We start from the raw sequence: 17,267 nt of genomic DNA, 5'->3' as shown, positions 1-17,267 counted from the left end.
AGCTAATTTGCCCAACAAAGGACACCATGTTGGTACTATTTAATTATTTAAAACCTTTTATTTCATCTGAATTTGTAGTTTTAGGGGATTTTAACTTAGATTGGCTTCTTCTGGCCTCAGACCATTTTAAGAATATTTTACTTGACTTTAACCTGACTCAACCGATTGCATAACCCACACGGGTTAATACAAAATCCAGCAAACTTCTCACTGACCAAATTCTAACAAATAATCCCCACAAGTATTTGTCGAGTGGTGTCTTTGCTAATGATCTCAGCGATCGCTCTCCTGTCATTGTATTAGAGAAACCAAAAGGTTTAACATGGATCCTCGTATAATTATGAAGAGACATTTTTCCCCCACAAGGTTTTCTTCATGTTGTGTATTACCCTTGACCTCTCCTCTATCTCAGCTGCATACCTGACCCTGAATTAGCTCTAGAATTGTTCTCATCTCTTTTTCTCTCTCTGGCAGACAAACATGCTCTCCCTTTAAACACCTTAGTGTGAAAAAAATAGAACAAATCCTTGGTTCTCTATAGAACTTTCAGATCTAGTTATAATAAAAAAAATATTTTAAAAAACAGGCCTGGACCATGGTTAGAAAAACTGGCTGTAGCTGTTTGGAAGCTTTTCAGGCAATTGAGAAATGGATACACTTCCACATTCAAGAATGCTAAATCTAGCTACTTTCTATCTCAGACTCTGCTGGTGATCCGTCTACATTTTGGAAAACAGTTCATGCACTGAAGCACAGAAATTCCTCTTCTTCCATGCCGTAGCAAGTTGTCAGACTCTGGCATCATTAATGAGAAAAATCAGCATTTTATCTCAGCAGGCTTTTTATGTGAAAGAAATGTTGGTTTAATTGACCTGCCCCTCTTCCAGCCTCTAATTGGCTTGATGGAAGTTCCGTCAACTTCTGTGAATCTTTGTTTCAACTTTCTTCAAGTGCAGTCTCAAACCATCAAGTGCTAAGATGAAACTGGCTCTCATGAGGATCGCCACAGAAAAGGAAGACCCAGAGTTACTTCTGCTGAAGAGGATAAGTTTATTAGAGTTACCAGCCTCTGAAATTGCAGCCCAAATAAATGCTTCAGAGTTCAAGTAACAGACACATCAACATCAACTGTTCAAAGGAGACTGCGTGAATCAGGCCTTCATAGTACAATTGTTGCAAAGAAACCACTACTAAAGGACACCAATAAGAAGAAGAGACTTACTTGAGCCAATAAACACAAGCAATGGACATTAGACTGGTGGAAATCTGTCCTTTGGTCTGATAAGTCCAAATTTGAGATTTTTGGTTCCAACCGGTGTCTTTGTGACGCAGAGTAGGTGAACAGATAAACTCCGTGTGGTTCCCACAGTGAAGCATGAAGGTGTGATGGTGTGGGGTGCTTTGCTGGTGACACTGTCTGTGATTTATTTAGAATTCAAGGCACACTTAACCAGCATTGCTACCACAGCATTCTGCAGCGATACGCCATCCTATCTGGTTTGTGCTTTGTGGGACTATCCTTTGTTTTTTAACAGGACAATGACCCAACACACCTCCAGGCTGTGTAAGGGCTACTTGACCAAGGAGATTGATGGAGTTCTGCATCAGATGACCTGCCCTCCACAATCCCCTGACCTTGACCCAATTGAGATGGTTTGGGATGAGTTGGACCGCAGATTGAAGGAAAAGCAGCCAACAAGTGCTCAGCATATGTGGGAACTCTATCAAGACTGTTGGAAAAGCATTCTAGGTGAAGCTGATTGAGAGAATGCCAAGAGTGTGCAAAGCAGTAATCAAGGCAAAGGGTAGCTAAGAATCTCAAATATATTTTGATTTGTTTACCCCTTTTTTGGTTCCTACATGATTCCATTTGTTATTTAATAGTGTTGATGTCTTCACTTATTGTACAATGTAGAAAATAGTAAAAAAAAAAAAAAAAACCTTGAATAAGTAGGTGCGTCAACTTTTGACTGGTGTGTGTGTGTGTAATCTTCCGACTTCAACTGTATACATCCACTTAGGTTGGAGTCATTAAATCTCGTTTCTCAACCACTCCACAAATTTCTTGTTAACAAACTATAGTTTTGGCAAGTCTGTTCGGACATCTGTGCATGACACAACAAAAATTTTCCAACAATTGTTTACAGGCGGATTAATTCACTGTATCACAATTCCAGTGGGTCAGACGTTTACATACACTAAGTTCGCTGTGCCTTTAAACAGCTTGGAAAATTCCCAAAAATTGTCATGGCTTTAGAAGCTTCTGATAGGCTAATTGACATAATTTGAGTCAATTGGAGGTGTACTTGTGGATGTATTTCAAGGCCTACCTTCAAACTCTGCCTCCTTGCTTGACATCATGGGAAAATCAAAACAAATCAGCCAAGACCTTAGAATTGTTTTTTGTAGAGTTCCACAAGTCTGGTTCATCCTTGGGAGCAATTTCCAAACGCCTGAAAGTACCACGTACCACGCAATAATAAACACCATGGGACCAAACAGCCGTCATACCGCTCAGGAAGGAGATGCATTCTGTCTCATAGAGATGAACGTACTTTGGTGCAAGAAGTGCAAATCAACCCCAGAACAGCAAAGGACCTTGTGAAGATGCTGGAGGAAACAGGTACAAAAGTATCTATATCCACAGTAAAACGAGTCCTATATCGACATAACCTGAAAGGTCGCTCAGCAAGGAAGAAGCCACTGCTCCAAAGCCAGACTACGGTTTGGGGACAAAGATCGTACTTTTTGGAGAAATGTCCTCTGGTCTGATGAAACAAAAACAGGACTGTTTGGCCATAATGACCATCGTTATGTTTGGAGGGAAAAGGGGGATGCTTGCAAGCCAAAGAACACCATCCCAACCGTGAAGCACGGGGGTGGCAGCAGCATGTTGTGGGGGTGCTTTGATGCAGGAGGGACTGGTGCACTTCACAAAATAGATGTCATCATGAGAAAAGAAAATTATGTGGATATATTGAAGCAATATCAAGACATCAGTCAGGAAGTTAAAGCTTGGTCACAAATGGGTCTTCCAAATTGACAATGACCCCAAGCATACTTCCAAAGTTGTGGAAAATGGCTTAAGGACAACAAAGTCTAGGTATTGGAGTGGCCATCACAAAGCCCTGACTTCAATCATATAGAACATTTGTGGGCAGAACTGAAAAAGCATGTGTGAGTAAGGAGGCCTACAAACCTGCTCCAGCTCTGTCAGGAGGAATGGGCCAAAATTCACCCAACTTATTGTGGGAAGCTTGTGGAAGGCTACCCAAAACATTTGACCCAAGTGAAACAATTTAAAGGCAACGCTACCAAATACTAATTGAGTGTATGTAAACTTCTGACCCACTGGGAATGTGATGAAAGAAATAAAAGCTGAAATAAATCACTCTACTATTATTCTGACATTTCACGTTCTTAAAATAAAGTGGTGATCCTAACTGACCAAAGACAGGAATTTTTTACTAGGATTAAATGTCAGAAATTGTGAAACTGAGATTGAAATGAGGAGTTGAGAAACAGTACTGGTTGATTTACTTTTTTTTTTTTAGAATCCAATGTATTTTTGACAATGCGTTAATAAATAACGTGGAAATGTTGATTCAACCAGTGTGTGTGCCCATTGGGTATTCTCATCTACTGTATTTAGCCTATTTTGGTATTGTTGGCTACTAGAAGATCTGACATCACTCTTATTGACTTAGCTGGCAGATGTTATCATCTGAGAACAGATATTTTACTGAAAAGGCAGTAAAACACAGCCAGTCCTAAACAGCTTATTACGGAGTTTAGTATTCAATGGGGTTTTAGATCTTGAGGAATCCAACTTTACCGGAGAATTAAGATTTTTACCAGAGAATGGTGTCTGGGGTTCCAACTTTTTGAATTGTAAAAACATGTTTTTGACACTAAGCACATTCACACAAAGGTGTTCGAACTTGACAAAATGCTTCCTTGAGTGTTTTGAGGTTAGAGTACTGCTCAAGGTTTCCCACCGTGTAATATTTTAGCAAGGATAGATGGCGTAGATAAAGCTTTGCTTGGAATGAATCTGTCCATCAAACGGAATGTACCGCAACACAGCAATGAAAACATATTTTTGTAAACCCTACATTGAGCTGGTGGTAAAGCAGTAGAAAAGCATTCCATCAGTTCCCTCCCAGTGTTGCATGCTAAGTGGCTACAATTCACTGAAACGCAGGGAACTTGAAGTGTTTTTCTTTTCAGCTGCTGACCAGTAAAGCGAAGGTAAGATGCAGACTCAACTAACATTTCCACATAGATAAAATACCAGGGAGGGTTTGATATCTGGATATCAGAGGAGAAAATTGATACTGTAATGCCAAATAGAGGTTTTATTTGGGTAGGGTACAGTCTCAACTTGATAAGCCATGCTCTTGTTAGGTTGTAAAATACTTCTGACATAGTGATTCTCAATCTGATTTAGTTTATTATTTTGAATGCCAATATATGCGTTAGCGCCTCTGGAAAAACAAATGATCAACCCTTTGCTGTCTTGATAGTTCACTCAGTTCCTTACCACACCATGCATGATCTATTCTTTTACAGCGATTCAGCCTTCCAAAAGACAACATACTCAAAGGGTCGAGAGCAAGGCTGCTCGTTGAAAGTGTACACATTTGGTTTTGTATTCTTTTATCGTCTTTGTGTGCACGTTTGTATGTACATATTCTGGAATTCCGTGGCCGGTGCCTGTAGGTAGTGTTCAAGGTGGGATTTCTGTCTCTGTGTTTCCTGCTAGTGGCACCGCACTCCCACCACCCAGGAGACGGACGGCTTCCAGGTGAAGCGGCCAGGGGACGTGAGCGTGCGCTGCACACTGCTGCTCATGCTGGACTACCAGGTGAGGGCGCCATAAACAAGAATTGTACTTTTGAATTCCGTAAAGTCGGTGTGGAAGAGGTGAAAAAAAATGTCTATCAACAATGACAAGCCACCAGGGTCTGACAATCTAGATGGAAAATTACTGAGGATAATAGCAGACGATATTGCCACTCCTGTTTGCCACAGCTTCAATTTAAGCCTACTAGAAAGTGTGTGCCCTCAGGCCTAGTGGGAAGCTAAAGTCATTCCGATACCCAAGAATAGTAAAGCCCTCCCGGGTGGCACAATGGTCTAAGGCAGTGCTAGCTGTGCCACCAGATATTCTGGGTTCGAGCCCAGGCTCTGTCGCAGATGGCCGCGACCAGGAGGTCCATGGGACGATGCACAATTTGGCCCAGCGTCGTCCGGGTTAGGGAGGGTTTGGCCGGCAGGGATATCCTTGTCTCGTCGCGCACTAGTGACTCCTGTGGCAGGCCGGGTGCAGTGCACGCTGACCAGGTCTCCAGGTGTACGGCGTTTCCTCCGACACATTGGTGCGGCTGGCTTCCGGGTTGGATGTGCGTTGTGTCAAGAAGCAGTGCGGTTTGGTTGGGTTGTGTTTCGGAGGACACACGGCTCTCGACCTTCGCCTCTCCCGTGTCCGGGAAATATCAGACTGTAACTACAACCAATTGGATACCACGAAATTGGGGAGAAAAAAAAGGGGTTAATTATTTTTCTTTTTTTAATTTTTTAAAGAATGGTAAAGCCCCCTTTACTGGACCAATCATCCTGGAAACTATTTTGACCAGATACAATGCTATTTTACAGTAAACAAATTGACAACAGAATTTCAGCATGCTTATAGGGAAGGACACTCAACAAGTACAGCACTTACCCAAATTACTGAGAGACTTTATTACTGGCTGAGAGAAATTGATGATAAAATGATTGTGGGGGCTGTCTTGTTAGACTTCAGTGCAGCTTTTGACATTATTGATCATAGTCTACTGCTGGAAAAACATATGTTTTATGGCTTTACACCCTCCTGCTATAATGCGGATAAAGAGTTACTTGTCTAACAGAACACAGAGGGTGTTCTTTAATGGAAGCCTATCAAATATAATCCAGTTAGAATCAGTATTCCCCAGGGTAGCTGTTTGGGCCCTTTGCTTTTTAAAATTTTGACTAATTACATGCCACTGACTTTGAGTAAAGCCAGAGTTCAACACTATACACGTCAGCTACTTCAGCGACTGAAGTGACTGCAACACTCAACAAAGAGCTGCAGTTAGTTTCAGAGTGGGTGGCAAGGAATAAGTTAGCCCTAAATATTTATAAAAGTCAAAAGCATTGTATTTGGAACAAAACAATAAATCATGTGGATAATGAGCAAGTTCAGATGACAAAACTGCTTGGAGTAACACTAGATTAAACTGTCATAGTCCAAACATATTGATTCAGTAGTAGCTAAGATGGGGAGAAGTCTGTCTATAATAAAGTGATGCTCTGCCTTAACAACACTATCAACGAGGCAGGTCTTACAGGCCCTAGTTTTGTCGCACCCCGCTCAGAACAGGGCAGCATGGCTGGCTCTTGGATGTACACAGAGAGCTAATATTAATAATATGTATGTCAATCTCTCCTGGCTGAAAGTGGAGGAGAGATTGACTGCATCACTACTTTTATTTATTGACATGTTGAATGCACCGAGCTGTCTGTCTAAACTACTGGCACACAGCTCGGACACCCATATGCATACCCCACAAGACTGCCACAAGAGGTCCAGAACAGACTATGGGAGGCACACAGTACTACATAGAGCCATGACTACATGGAACTCGATTCCACATCAAGTAACTGACTCGAGCAGTAAAATTAGATTTAAAAAACAGATAAAACTTATGGAATAGCGGGGACTGTGAAGCAACACAAACAAAGGCACAGATACACACACATACGATAACATACGCACTATACATACACATGGATTTAGTAATGTAGGTATGTGGTCGGGGCACACCGTTTGTTGTGAAATATATTGTAATGTTTTAAAATTGTATAAACTGCCTTAATTTTGCTGGACCCCAGGAAGAGTAGCTGCTGCTTTGTCAGTCCTTTTAATTGTCAGTAGTGCACGAGGCTCAAATCTATTTAGAGGACTTACAAAACTCTAACAAAAGTGTCCCCAAAGCAGCTGTCATCTGGCAGTTGTAATAGTTCCTGAGGTCAGTAGGCTAGTACTGACTGTGATCTCTCCGCAGCCCCCCCAGTTTAAACTGGACCCTCGTCTGGCTCGGCTGCTGGGTATCCACACTCAGACCCGCTCCTGTATCATCCAGGCCCTGTGGCAGTATGTCAAGACCAACAAGCTGCAGGACTCCCATGACAAGGAGTACATCAACTGTGACAAGTACTTTCAGCAGGTAGACGACACCCTTCTAGTTCTCCTCTGGTGCTCTATTACCTGTTAGCTGTTGTCATAGTACCTTCAGTAGGGAGAGTATGCCTTTTGTTATTGGTTGCGTCCTGAATTGCACCCTATATAATTCATTAATTTCGACAAGAACTCTAAGGCCCTAGACAAAAGTAGTGCACTATAAATGGAATATGGTGCCATTTGGGAGACACACAATTGCCCTTCCCTGCTGATTGGTCTGTATTCTGCAATGTTATTGTCTTTCTCTCAGATCTTTGACTGCCCGAGGCTCAAGTTCTCGGAGATCCCTCAGCGTCTCACCAACCTCCTCCTGCCCCCTGACCCCATCGTCATCAACCACGTCATCAGGTGAGTAGCTCACACTTACTGTAACACCTTCCTGGCAACTTCCTAGTTTGAATTGAAGGGTGAATGCCTGGTCATAAAAGGCATTTTTTCATAAAAAATATAAAAACCTAGCAGATTAATATATTTTGAAAAGCTATAAGATAACAATGTGGGCACAGCGCTTCACAGTTAATACTGTCCCAAATGGTAGATAATCCAATTAAAGTGTAAAGGCTGGGAGGCAAGAGTCCTGGTAAGATACAGACTACCAGCATTCTTGCCTTCCAGGCTTTTTATTACATTTGAAATGCTGCCAACAACCTCAGTCTCACCATCCTTCCCCGCCTCTCCATGCAGTGTGGACCCTAATGACCAGAAGAAGACTGCATGCTATGACATTGACGTGGAGGTGGAGGACCCCCTGAAGAGCCAGATGAGCAGCTTCCTGCTCTCCACCGCCAACCAGCAGGAGATCGCCTCATTGGACAACAAGGTGGGACAACCACACAGGAAGGATAGCCAATCACAATTACCCAAGATGACCTTAAAGGTAGATTTACATTGCGGAGATGTGTGACGACTAATTACCGTCAGTTATATGTGAATTAGAGTTCAGAGCTGTCTGACCTGTCGGATAGATTTCTATCTGATTCTCCCGGAGAATCTTGTCGCCCGACGTGCAATCACCAGGGTTGGGGTCAATTCCATTTCAATTCTGGAAGTACACTGAAATGCTCTGCAATTCCATTTCAATTCTGGAAGTACACTGAAATGCTTTTCAAATGGGGAAAACGTGGAAATGAAATTTGGTTTACTTTCTAAATTGACTGGAATTGAAATGGAATTGAGCCCAACCCTTCATAAACAATCGCACTGGTATAAATTGCATGTCGGCCGTGTGGAGAAAATCTCTGTTGTCAGAGCTGGGACCGTTGTTCCCGCATCTCCACAATGTAAATCTACCTTTACATAGGTGTTGTGGCTTCATGTTCCCGTGGGAAAAGCCTTGTTCTTTACACCGACACCCCCGTTTCTTACACTACTATTTGAATGCAAATTCTGAAGAAACGCAGTGGCTCAAATAAATTGGTGTATTGAAATTGGAAAGTTATTTTCATATGCTTAGATCTGTGTAAGCTGTCCTCTAACATCAGGGATCATTATGAACCCTGTAGATCCATGAGACCATTGAGTCCATCAACCAGTTGAAGATCCAGAGGGACTTTATGCTCAGCTTCTCCAGGGATCCTAAAGGCTACATCCAGGACTGGCTCAAGTCCCAGAGCAGAGACCTGAAGGTGAGAGACGCACACGCACACACGCACACACACACACACACACACACACCTACCTGACCAACAGTGCTCTCTGATTGGCTGCAGATGATGACAGACGTGGTGGGGAACCCAGAGGAGGAGAGGAGGGCTGCGTTTTACCACGAGCCCTGGTCCCAGGAGGCAGTCAGTCGCTACTTCTACTGCAAGGTGAGGAGAAATGCCAGACGCTGCATCTTAAAACCTTTTAATAACTCGCACAACAGCATGCAAGTAGAAACAAACTAGGAATTGTGATCGGATAAGTCATATTTTGCGTTGAAGCTGTACCTCCTCTGGTTTACCAGTCAATGCTTATCACATTCACAAGCAAACAAATATTTGATTTACCATTTTTTACAAATTGATTGATTGATACTGTGTATCCACTTAGGTATATTGAGGTCGGGTTGTCTTTGTGTGTGTGATGCTGATGCCACTTCCCTCTCACAGATCCAGCAGAGGAGACAGGAGCTGGAGCAGGCCTTGGCCGTGAGGAACACCTAAACGCCATCTCGGACGTCACGCTGCACTCTTAATCTGACCCCAGACCTGTTTTTTTGTGTGCTTTCTTCACATTACTGTAGTACTGTGACCCGTGGCCTCTGACCCATCCCCAATCGCATGTATCTAAAAATAAAAAAAACTTTAACAATCTGTTCATCTCTGATGGACATGACCGGGCATCTCTCTCCACACTCCTGGAATCCCAGGCCCACAGTTGGTTACTTTTAATGTCACCCACTAGCATGTGAGTCTTTCCGTAGAGACTACAAGTAATTGTACCAGCTCCCTGCAGAATGATCACTGCGTCTTGGATCCTTCTCATCTCAACCAGATGGACTGAATCCAGCAGTTCTGTACATAATCGAACGGTCATAATGGTCCACTGCATCTCATTCATGAGTCCAAAGTGGCTGTTTGTAACTTACGTTTCAAGTGTCTTGACTCACACACCGTTTGGATTGTGTCCATTTGTTTTTAGTGTATCATTAGCTGTATGGTTCATGTGAGCCATATGCTCAGTGTGTGTGTGCGTGTGTGTGTGTGTGGAACCAAATGAACACCAGCGGAATGAAGATTACAGTATGAAGTAATGGGTCGTGGGACTGGACTCATTTCTATTCTGAAGCCCAAATGTTGATGTCTGTCATTTTAAAACATGAATTTGTTCAAGGTAGGCAGCTTTCATGAATTAGATTTGCCCTCATTATAAACTAATCTAAAATGCAATCTTAAGATTAGCTTAATTTCGTTCAACTTTCTTCTGTAATTTACTTAAAACAATGTAACAGTATAAGTAGATCTCTGTATTAGTCCATATGTATTTCAGCAGATTGTTAAAAGGGACAATGACAATTAACACCAATATCTGCTGGCTGTAGAAAGGATAGATGGTGACAGGATGAGTAAGCGCAAGGTGAAGTACTGTGGTAACACTTGGCAGCCATAGCGTGGAGCCTTGGAGTCAGTACACCCTGTATGCTTTTACACAGACTAGCTCTCTGTAACAAAGCACCCAGACGGACTTGTCGCAGCAAATTGCCATGCAAATGAATTAGCTTTAGTGGTTAATTGTTTGTGCCGCTTCATTGTCCTGTCATAATAACGCTACCAAAGTCATGTCTGGGAACAGTATTAGCTACAGATCTCACCCAATACTCAAGCCAGTGTTTTTAATATTAACGATGGACACATTTTTTAATATGATGTAACCAACACCAATTCCTATGTTGAACAATCATGGGGCGGGCAGTGACGCTGCAGCCACAACATCTGTACATTGCCTGCTATGAAAAATGTTGGCCGGTAAACTAATTCTATTATTTGAAATGAATGAAGAAATGGGTCTTTGTTCATTGTATTTTTTTAGTTAAACATCTATTGTGAACTATCTGTCCCAAATGGATCTGTCTGACAGTATTTTGTCCTTGACCATTTTGACGGAGTCACCAAAGGTCTCGATAAAAGAGTATTATACTAGTTAAAATAGACAATGTACAATGGTTACTGTGATTTTGTCTCAGCTCGATAAAGCTGTGTTACCAGTTGAAACTGAAGGGTGAATATGAAGACATTTTTAAGGGATATGTGAATGTAAATATCATCTTTTGTCCTCCCTTGTTGGCAACTGTACAGCCTCCGACTTGTCTGTTTGTGTGTTTCGTTTAGGGAACGGCGGGACATATGGGGTGGGAGGGATTGGGTTTCATAGGTTTAAAGCTGTAGGACAGGGGTGCTAGTGTCCCTCTATGTACACTGGGGGGGGGGTATTTTAGGTTCTTGTTGAGTTTTAATGGGGCAGAACCATAGAATTGAATGCTGGGAGTGATGATGCCTCCATCTCGCCACATACAAGGCTTGCTCATCTCTAACTACCACAGCAACTCCGTTCTGTGCCCTTCTAGTTTTGTGTGTGTCATGGAAGCCTTTTCAGTTTCTGATTTGAAATCGACACGGCTGTCTTCTGTAACGTTCAGACTTGTGTCCTTGTTACATTTGTTTTGTGTCAAGATGCTCTTCAACATGGCTGAGGGCTCCTATACTCAGCATAAAGAGGTTGTGTTTCATAAAGACTTAGGCATGCTGCATGGACAGGTTTTATACATTTCAAACAGGACATGTAAATACCCTCACGAATGCATGGAAGCGGATCTGAAGAGCACTGGATTTGACACTATCTTTTGTGAATGGGGCCTTTTTCAACCATTTGCTAAAAACCTGTATGCTACCCAGCCAGCATAATGTTATATGCATATGAGAGTTTTTGTCACTACAGGTTCCATGTATGTCAACTTCACCAATCAAGGGAGCATACTAGTTGTTGTATTCAATTGTGTCAATCGATACTTGTTTGACCCAGATGTTCTTGTATGTTTGGCAGTCATGGAGCATCTTTGACTGTTGGGCACCCCTTGCTGGGCATTCTAGAAACTACAACTCACTGACACCCTCTGTCTGACAATGGAAACCTATCATTTGACTAATATAAAAAGACTACTTAAACTGTGTGCTCCTCTCTCTCTGACAAACCGCATTCGTATTGGTCTACCTAAATGGATAGGTGGTAACCGCAGTCTCTGTGTAGGACTCACCAAAGTCTATGTTCCTCACAGCTCTCTTTATTAGGTACACCACCCCATTCCCGTAACTAGATTGCTCTTACAGACAGCGAGTCTCGTGGCCATGGTTTGCTATATAAAGCAGGAAGACAGGCATCGAGGCATTCAGTTACTGTTTGAACGTAAGAATTCGCAAAACGAGTGACATAAGCGACTGAGCGTTGTATGATCTTCGGTTCCAGTATCTCAGAAACGACTGACCCCCTGGGCTTTTCATGCACGACAGTGTCTAAAGTTTACAGAGAATGGTGCGACAAAAAAAACATCCAGTTGGCGGCAGTCCTGTGGGCAAAAACAGCTCGTTGATGAGAGAGGTCAAAGGAGAATGGCAAGAATAGTGCAAGCTAACAGGTGGGCCACAGACAGACATAACGATGCAGTATAACAGCAGTATGCAGAACGGCATCTCTGAACGCACAACTCGTCAATCCTTGTCACGGATGGGCTATTGCAAACGACCAGACAGCTAAAAACGAGAAGAAGCGGCTCCGTTGGGAACACGATAAACTAACACAAATAAGCTAGCTAGCTAAATTGACGATCACTGGGGGCCACTTCGCCCCTCAGTAAAATCCCCTCGCTCCTGCCCAGAGAGAAAGGAGACAGCGAGGATGTGAAGTGGCCCATTTATTTCTCTGAACCCACACCCCACTATGGAGAAACAGCTTTTCCCCCTCCCACTCCCTGTTGGACCGCTGCCAAGTGGACAGGACCCACCCTGCTAACATGCTGACTAGACCGGGTGTGCACGCATGTTGATTTTGTCCATCCACACCAGACGCGAGCAGGACACACCGGTTGAAATATCAAAACGATACTCTGAACCAACTGTATTAATTTGGGGACAGGTCGAAAAGCATTAAACATTCATGGCAATTTAGCTAGCTAGCTTATTTGTCTTGGGATATAAACATTGGGTTGTTATTTTTACCTGAAATGCACAAGGTCCTCGGCAATTAATCCACAGATGACAGGGTAAACCGAGTTAGTTTCTAGTAATATCTCTTCTTTGGACTCTATATGGTGGTTGGCAACCAACATTAAGGTGCATTACCACCACCAACTGGACTGGAGTGTGGACCTCAACTCATCTATCAATCACCCACGTGGGTATATGCTCCTATCAACCAATGAGGAGATGGGAAAGGCGGGACTTGCAGCGCGTCACAAATATAACAAAGTTCTATTTTAGCACCTGGCTATGCAGACACTCATGCAGTTTTGGATACAATCATTGAATAACATGTACGTGTACATTTATTTTGCAACGCTTGAGCATGTAACATAAGGGGTGTGGTCATTCTGAATGTGCACTGAGCTCACTCACTCCTCCCCTAGGACACGTGAAAGAGTTCCAGCTAAAACCTAGGGAGGCCCGGATTACTACCTTAATGTGAGGAGGCCGACTTTGGTACAAACTGTACATTGCCTCAGGGTGAGGCTACAGAGCTCTGAGGCAAGCCAGGAAGAATACAGAGTTCAGAGCTCTGAATATGACTGGAGGAGTATCAACCACTAGAATCTCCTACCCTATTAGCTTGTCCTTGGCTCGTAAACCATGATCTTCACTTGCAAAGTATGCATCAAAAACAGCTGCCGTTGTCATGTGGCCGTAGGTCTCAAAAACAAGCTGTTCTGTTTTGTCTTCTCTAATTGAGACCCCACGGTACGACGACTGTGTTTCAAACAAACATTGAACTGCACACAAGATACTGTAGCTAGCAAAGGAAATAGCTAGGTCTGGGATTCCAAAATAACATCAGAAAAGAGTCCAGAAGCGACATCTGCCTTTAATATCCGTAGAAAAAAAACAGACCCTATCTGTCTAGGGAATGAAATAAACCACACTGTCTATGGGATAAACATACTAAGAATCAATTGAAAGAAAATACACATACACTCAATGGCTTCTCCTTAAATCCATTATTAGAATCATAATTCAGCACAGCCATGAAGGAAGACATATGGCTCATGCCGGTTTTCTCAAGGCTCATTGTTCATTCATCACCTACCGATAGAAGCTCCCCTTGGGCTACCATTGGAGTGAAAGCACAGAGTTCTGCCAGCCTGCACGCAGTTTGCAGGAACACACGTTTTAACATCACTCCTCAGTCTTTACAGGCCTAAGATTGTACATGGGTTCTTGGTCTTTAGGGATCTGTTTGGAGATTCAACATCCCATAATATGCCTCGTCCAAAAGTCTAGGCGGTGTGGTTCAGGTTCATAAAGAAGGCCAAAGGTATCAAGTCATTCTAGATGGTAAACCTATGGTGCATTTCCACTGTCAGGCTTTGCACCTGTGTTTGGCCCAAAGATGTTGCCTTCTGAGGCCTGTCCCTGAAAAAAGCCTGGAGTGACACCAGTGGTTCAGTGGAAAAGCACCACTAGACCCCCTAAGTGCTGTTGGCCTGCTCCTGCTCAAACAGGGCCATGGCTAGGTGCGACCGCGAGGCCAGGCCCTCCAGGTTACTGAGCACACAGCGGTGGTAGATGTCCTCGCTGAAGCGCGGGTTGCACGCCCGCCGCACATACTTCTGCACTAGCGCCGGCTCCACCGCCCGGAACACGTGCAAGCCCGAGTAGCGCACGAAGATCTCGTACACGTCCATGCTCTCCAGCAGCTCGTCGTCGTCCAGGATGTCAGCGGCCATCTTGGTGCGCGACGCCATGTAGTCGGCGTTGTAGAAGCATGCCTCCTCGAAGACGTGGTGGTCGAAGCGTCCGTCGCGCAGGGCCTCGGCGGGGAAGGAGGCCAAGGTCTGCTGGTCGCGGTACATGATGGTCTGGCTGAACTCCTGGAAGTGGGTGGGGAAGAACACCTGCCAGTTGCTGATGGCGTTCATGCGGCAGCGGTTGAGGAAGTTGGCGTTGACCTTGGTCCACACCGAGGCCAGGAAGAAGAGCGTGTCCACCGGGTGCTTCTTGGAGATTATGTCCATCAGCTTGACCTGCGAGGGCACCTCCGTCTTCACGCTGATCCAGGGGATCCTCACGTTGCCGTAGCGCTTCTCCACCTCTCCGATCATGGCCTTGATGCCGGCGAACACGTCCGACTGGCTGACGCGCTGGGCGTCAAAGGGGTCGTAGACAAACAGGAAGGTGAGCAGGACATTGTCGTGCGTGTCCAGCGTGTTCATTGCATAGATGTCCAGGAAGTTACCCACAAAGTCCTGCTCGCGGGCCGAGACGGGCAGGATGACCTGCACCCGGGTGGCCTCCGTCACATAGGGCATGGGGATGATCTCAATGGTGCTGAGGGGGCGGAGCAGGCTGACCCGCTTGGCGATCACCTGGCTGTGACCTTTCTGTGTGAAGGCTTCCAGGGCCAGGTCCAGCACGTACTCCATGCCCCGGGTGGGGTCGAAGCGCCGGTAGCCGTTGAGCAGGCGGTGTTTCTTGAAGCGCAGCTGGGGCTGGTAGTGCTCGTTGAGGTGCTTCACGGCCGTCTCCAGCACGGCGCTCACGTCGGCCCAGTTGGCGCCACGCAGTTCACACTTGGGGGCATTGTCAGAGCATGAGTAGATGTGCTCCTCTGTGAAGTACTCCCAGTTGATGACCTCGAAACGAGTCTTTGGCATGAAGGGAGGATTGACCCCAATTGGCCAGATGGCCCCCACCTTACCCTCTGGGGTCAACTCACTCAGGTTGTTGATCTGGACCTGGACAAAAGACACAACCATAATGACACAACTGTGTTTGCATGTATCAAAAGCATCTTAAAATATTTATTTCTTCAATACTATATCAACAATGTTGAGGGTAGTTGAATCAAGGTTTAACTGTAATGGGTTGACATTCTCCTTGGTCAGCGTCTCTCAAAGCTTATTATAAGTGTATTTTATTGTATGTGTATGTATTGTATGAGGGGTGTATTGTGTTAGGGAATCATGTGATGCTTGTTGTATACTGTAGGCTATTTTCTAAGTGGAAGACTTTGCGTGATTTGATTCTTAATTGCCAGAGTTGATAAATAAAGTTGTATTGAATTGATTTACAAAGTTCACACTTTTAAACTGACGGATTGTTTACAAAATGACGTTAGCAGGTACATTTAGAATGAGTTGATGTCGGAATTTCAAACATCACATCCTCACAAAACGGTTTGGTCACTATTAAATGCCTAAATATTGGGTCAGACAGAAATATCTGCCCAGGCGTAGATTTTTGTAGAAATTGGTGAGGTATGTAGGAAAACCGACCATTTGCACACTGGACCCGTAACCAGTCAAACCAACACCAGTGCCGACTCCTCAAACAGCCAGAACCATACAGAAAGCCCATCTGATTCCATTAAACAAAATCAACCTGCAGCTGCTGTATCTGTAGGTAGGTCCAGTCCAGTTCGATCTGGCTGAAGCGTTTGTGCAGCCGGTACATGAGGCTGGGCTCTGACACAGGGTGGACTGTGAAGGCATTCTTAAACTGGGCACTGTCCTCTCGCTCTGGGTCTGCTTTCTTCCCCAGCTCAAAGGAGCGATATGTCATGTCCTGTAAGTAACATGCAAACAGCGGGGAGGGAAATGTTTAGCCATCCCGCAGGTAAGACAACTGATGGGTGTAGTCAAAGTATTGTAAATCATGATGACATAGCATTGATAAAAGACTGGTAATCGTTATTGAACAACTCTATAGACATGTTTTATAATAATGATGTCTTAGCTGTGTGTTTTACCTGGTGTACCTCCACACAGCTCAGACCCAGGTAGTCGATGATGCAGCGCCCAAGCCATTCGTCAGGCCTGACGCTGAGGATGACGTTGCGGCAGGTGTCCAGGTGGGGCTGCAGGTGGGCCAGCAGGCTGCGGGAGAGCAAGTAGCCATAACCCCCGTGGCAGTACCTGGCCCTCTCTTCCCCACCGATGAACTCCTCTGACCGGCCCATGTAGAGGTCCTGTCCCATGCTGAGGTGGCCCACCAGCTCGGCCAGCCTCTCGGCCTGCATGTAGGTGTCGTCCTGGGCCAGGAAGACATATGGCTCATGCCGGTTTTCTCAAGGCTCATTGTTCATTCATCACCTACCGATAGAAGCTCCCCTTGGGCTACCATTGGAGTGAAAGCACAGAGTTCTGCCAGCCTGCACGCAGTTTGCAGGAACACACGTTTTAACATCACTCCTCAGTCTTTACAGGCCTAAGATTGTACATGGGTTCTTGGTCTTTAGGGATCTGTTTGGAGATTCAACATCCCATAATATGCCTCGTCCAAAAGTCTAGGCGGTGTGGTTCAGGTTCATAAAG

At 44.5% G+C, this 17,267-nt stretch overlaps 2 protein-coding genes across 9 annotated transcripts in view; one reads left to right on the top strand and one right to left on the bottom strand.

Moving 5' to 3' along the window:
• Window positions 1-11,918, top strand: part of LOC135522551 (SWI/SNF-related matrix-associated actin-dependent regulator of chromatin subfamily D member 3-like) — a 64,378-nt gene extending 52,460 nt beyond the window's left edge. For 3 of the 8 annotated variants that reach the window (XM_064948922.1, XM_064948918.1, XM_064948924.1), the window contains 9 exons: window positions 4,231-4,251; window positions 4,573-4,635; window positions 4,766-4,867; window positions 7,092-7,253; window positions 7,518-7,615; window positions 7,952-8,144; window positions 8,770-8,892; window positions 8,977-9,078; window positions 9,361-11,918. In XM_064948922.1, the coding sequence (XP_064804994.1) occupies window positions 4,231-4,251; window positions 4,573-4,635; window positions 4,766-4,867; window positions 7,092-7,253; window positions 7,518-7,615; window positions 7,952-8,144; window positions 8,770-8,892; window positions 8,977-9,078; window positions 9,361-9,414 (918 nt within the window). In that variant the 3' untranslated portion in view covers window positions 9,415-11,918. The remainder of the gene's footprint in view (window positions 1-4,230; window positions 4,252-4,572; window positions 4,636-4,765; window positions 4,868-7,091; window positions 7,254-7,517; window positions 7,616-7,951; window positions 8,145-8,769; window positions 8,893-8,976; window positions 9,079-9,360) is intronic. The other 5 variants (XM_064948925.1, XM_064948927.1, XM_064948921.1 and 2 more) reach the window with 4 other exon arrangements.
• Window positions 11,919-13,799: 1,881 nt separating this feature from the next.
• Window positions 13,800-16,972, bottom strand: LOC135522550 (chondroitin sulfate glucuronyltransferase-like). The gene is made up of 3 exons (XM_064948917.1): window positions 16,703-16,972; window positions 16,336-16,518; window positions 13,800-15,689 (listed from the first exon to the last, which is right to left on the bottom strand). The coding sequence occupies exons 1-3, from the start codon at window positions 16,970-16,972 to the stop codon at window positions 14,424-14,426; spliced, it is 1,719 nt and encodes a 572-aa protein (XP_064804989.1). The 3' UTR covers window positions 13,800-14,423.
• Window positions 16,973-17,267: the final 295 nt, after the last annotated feature.

The sequence above is a fragment of the Oncorhynchus masou genome, chromosome 30 (genome assembly GCF_036934945.1).
Source record: "Oncorhynchus masou masou isolate Uvic2021 chromosome 30, UVic_Omas_1.1, whole genome shotgun sequence".
Taxonomy (NCBI): Eukaryota; Metazoa; Chordata; class Actinopteri; order Salmoniformes; family Salmonidae; genus Oncorhynchus; species Oncorhynchus masou.
Note: the sequence above shows the minus strand (reverse complement) of the source record. Positions and strands in the feature narration are given on the sequence as shown.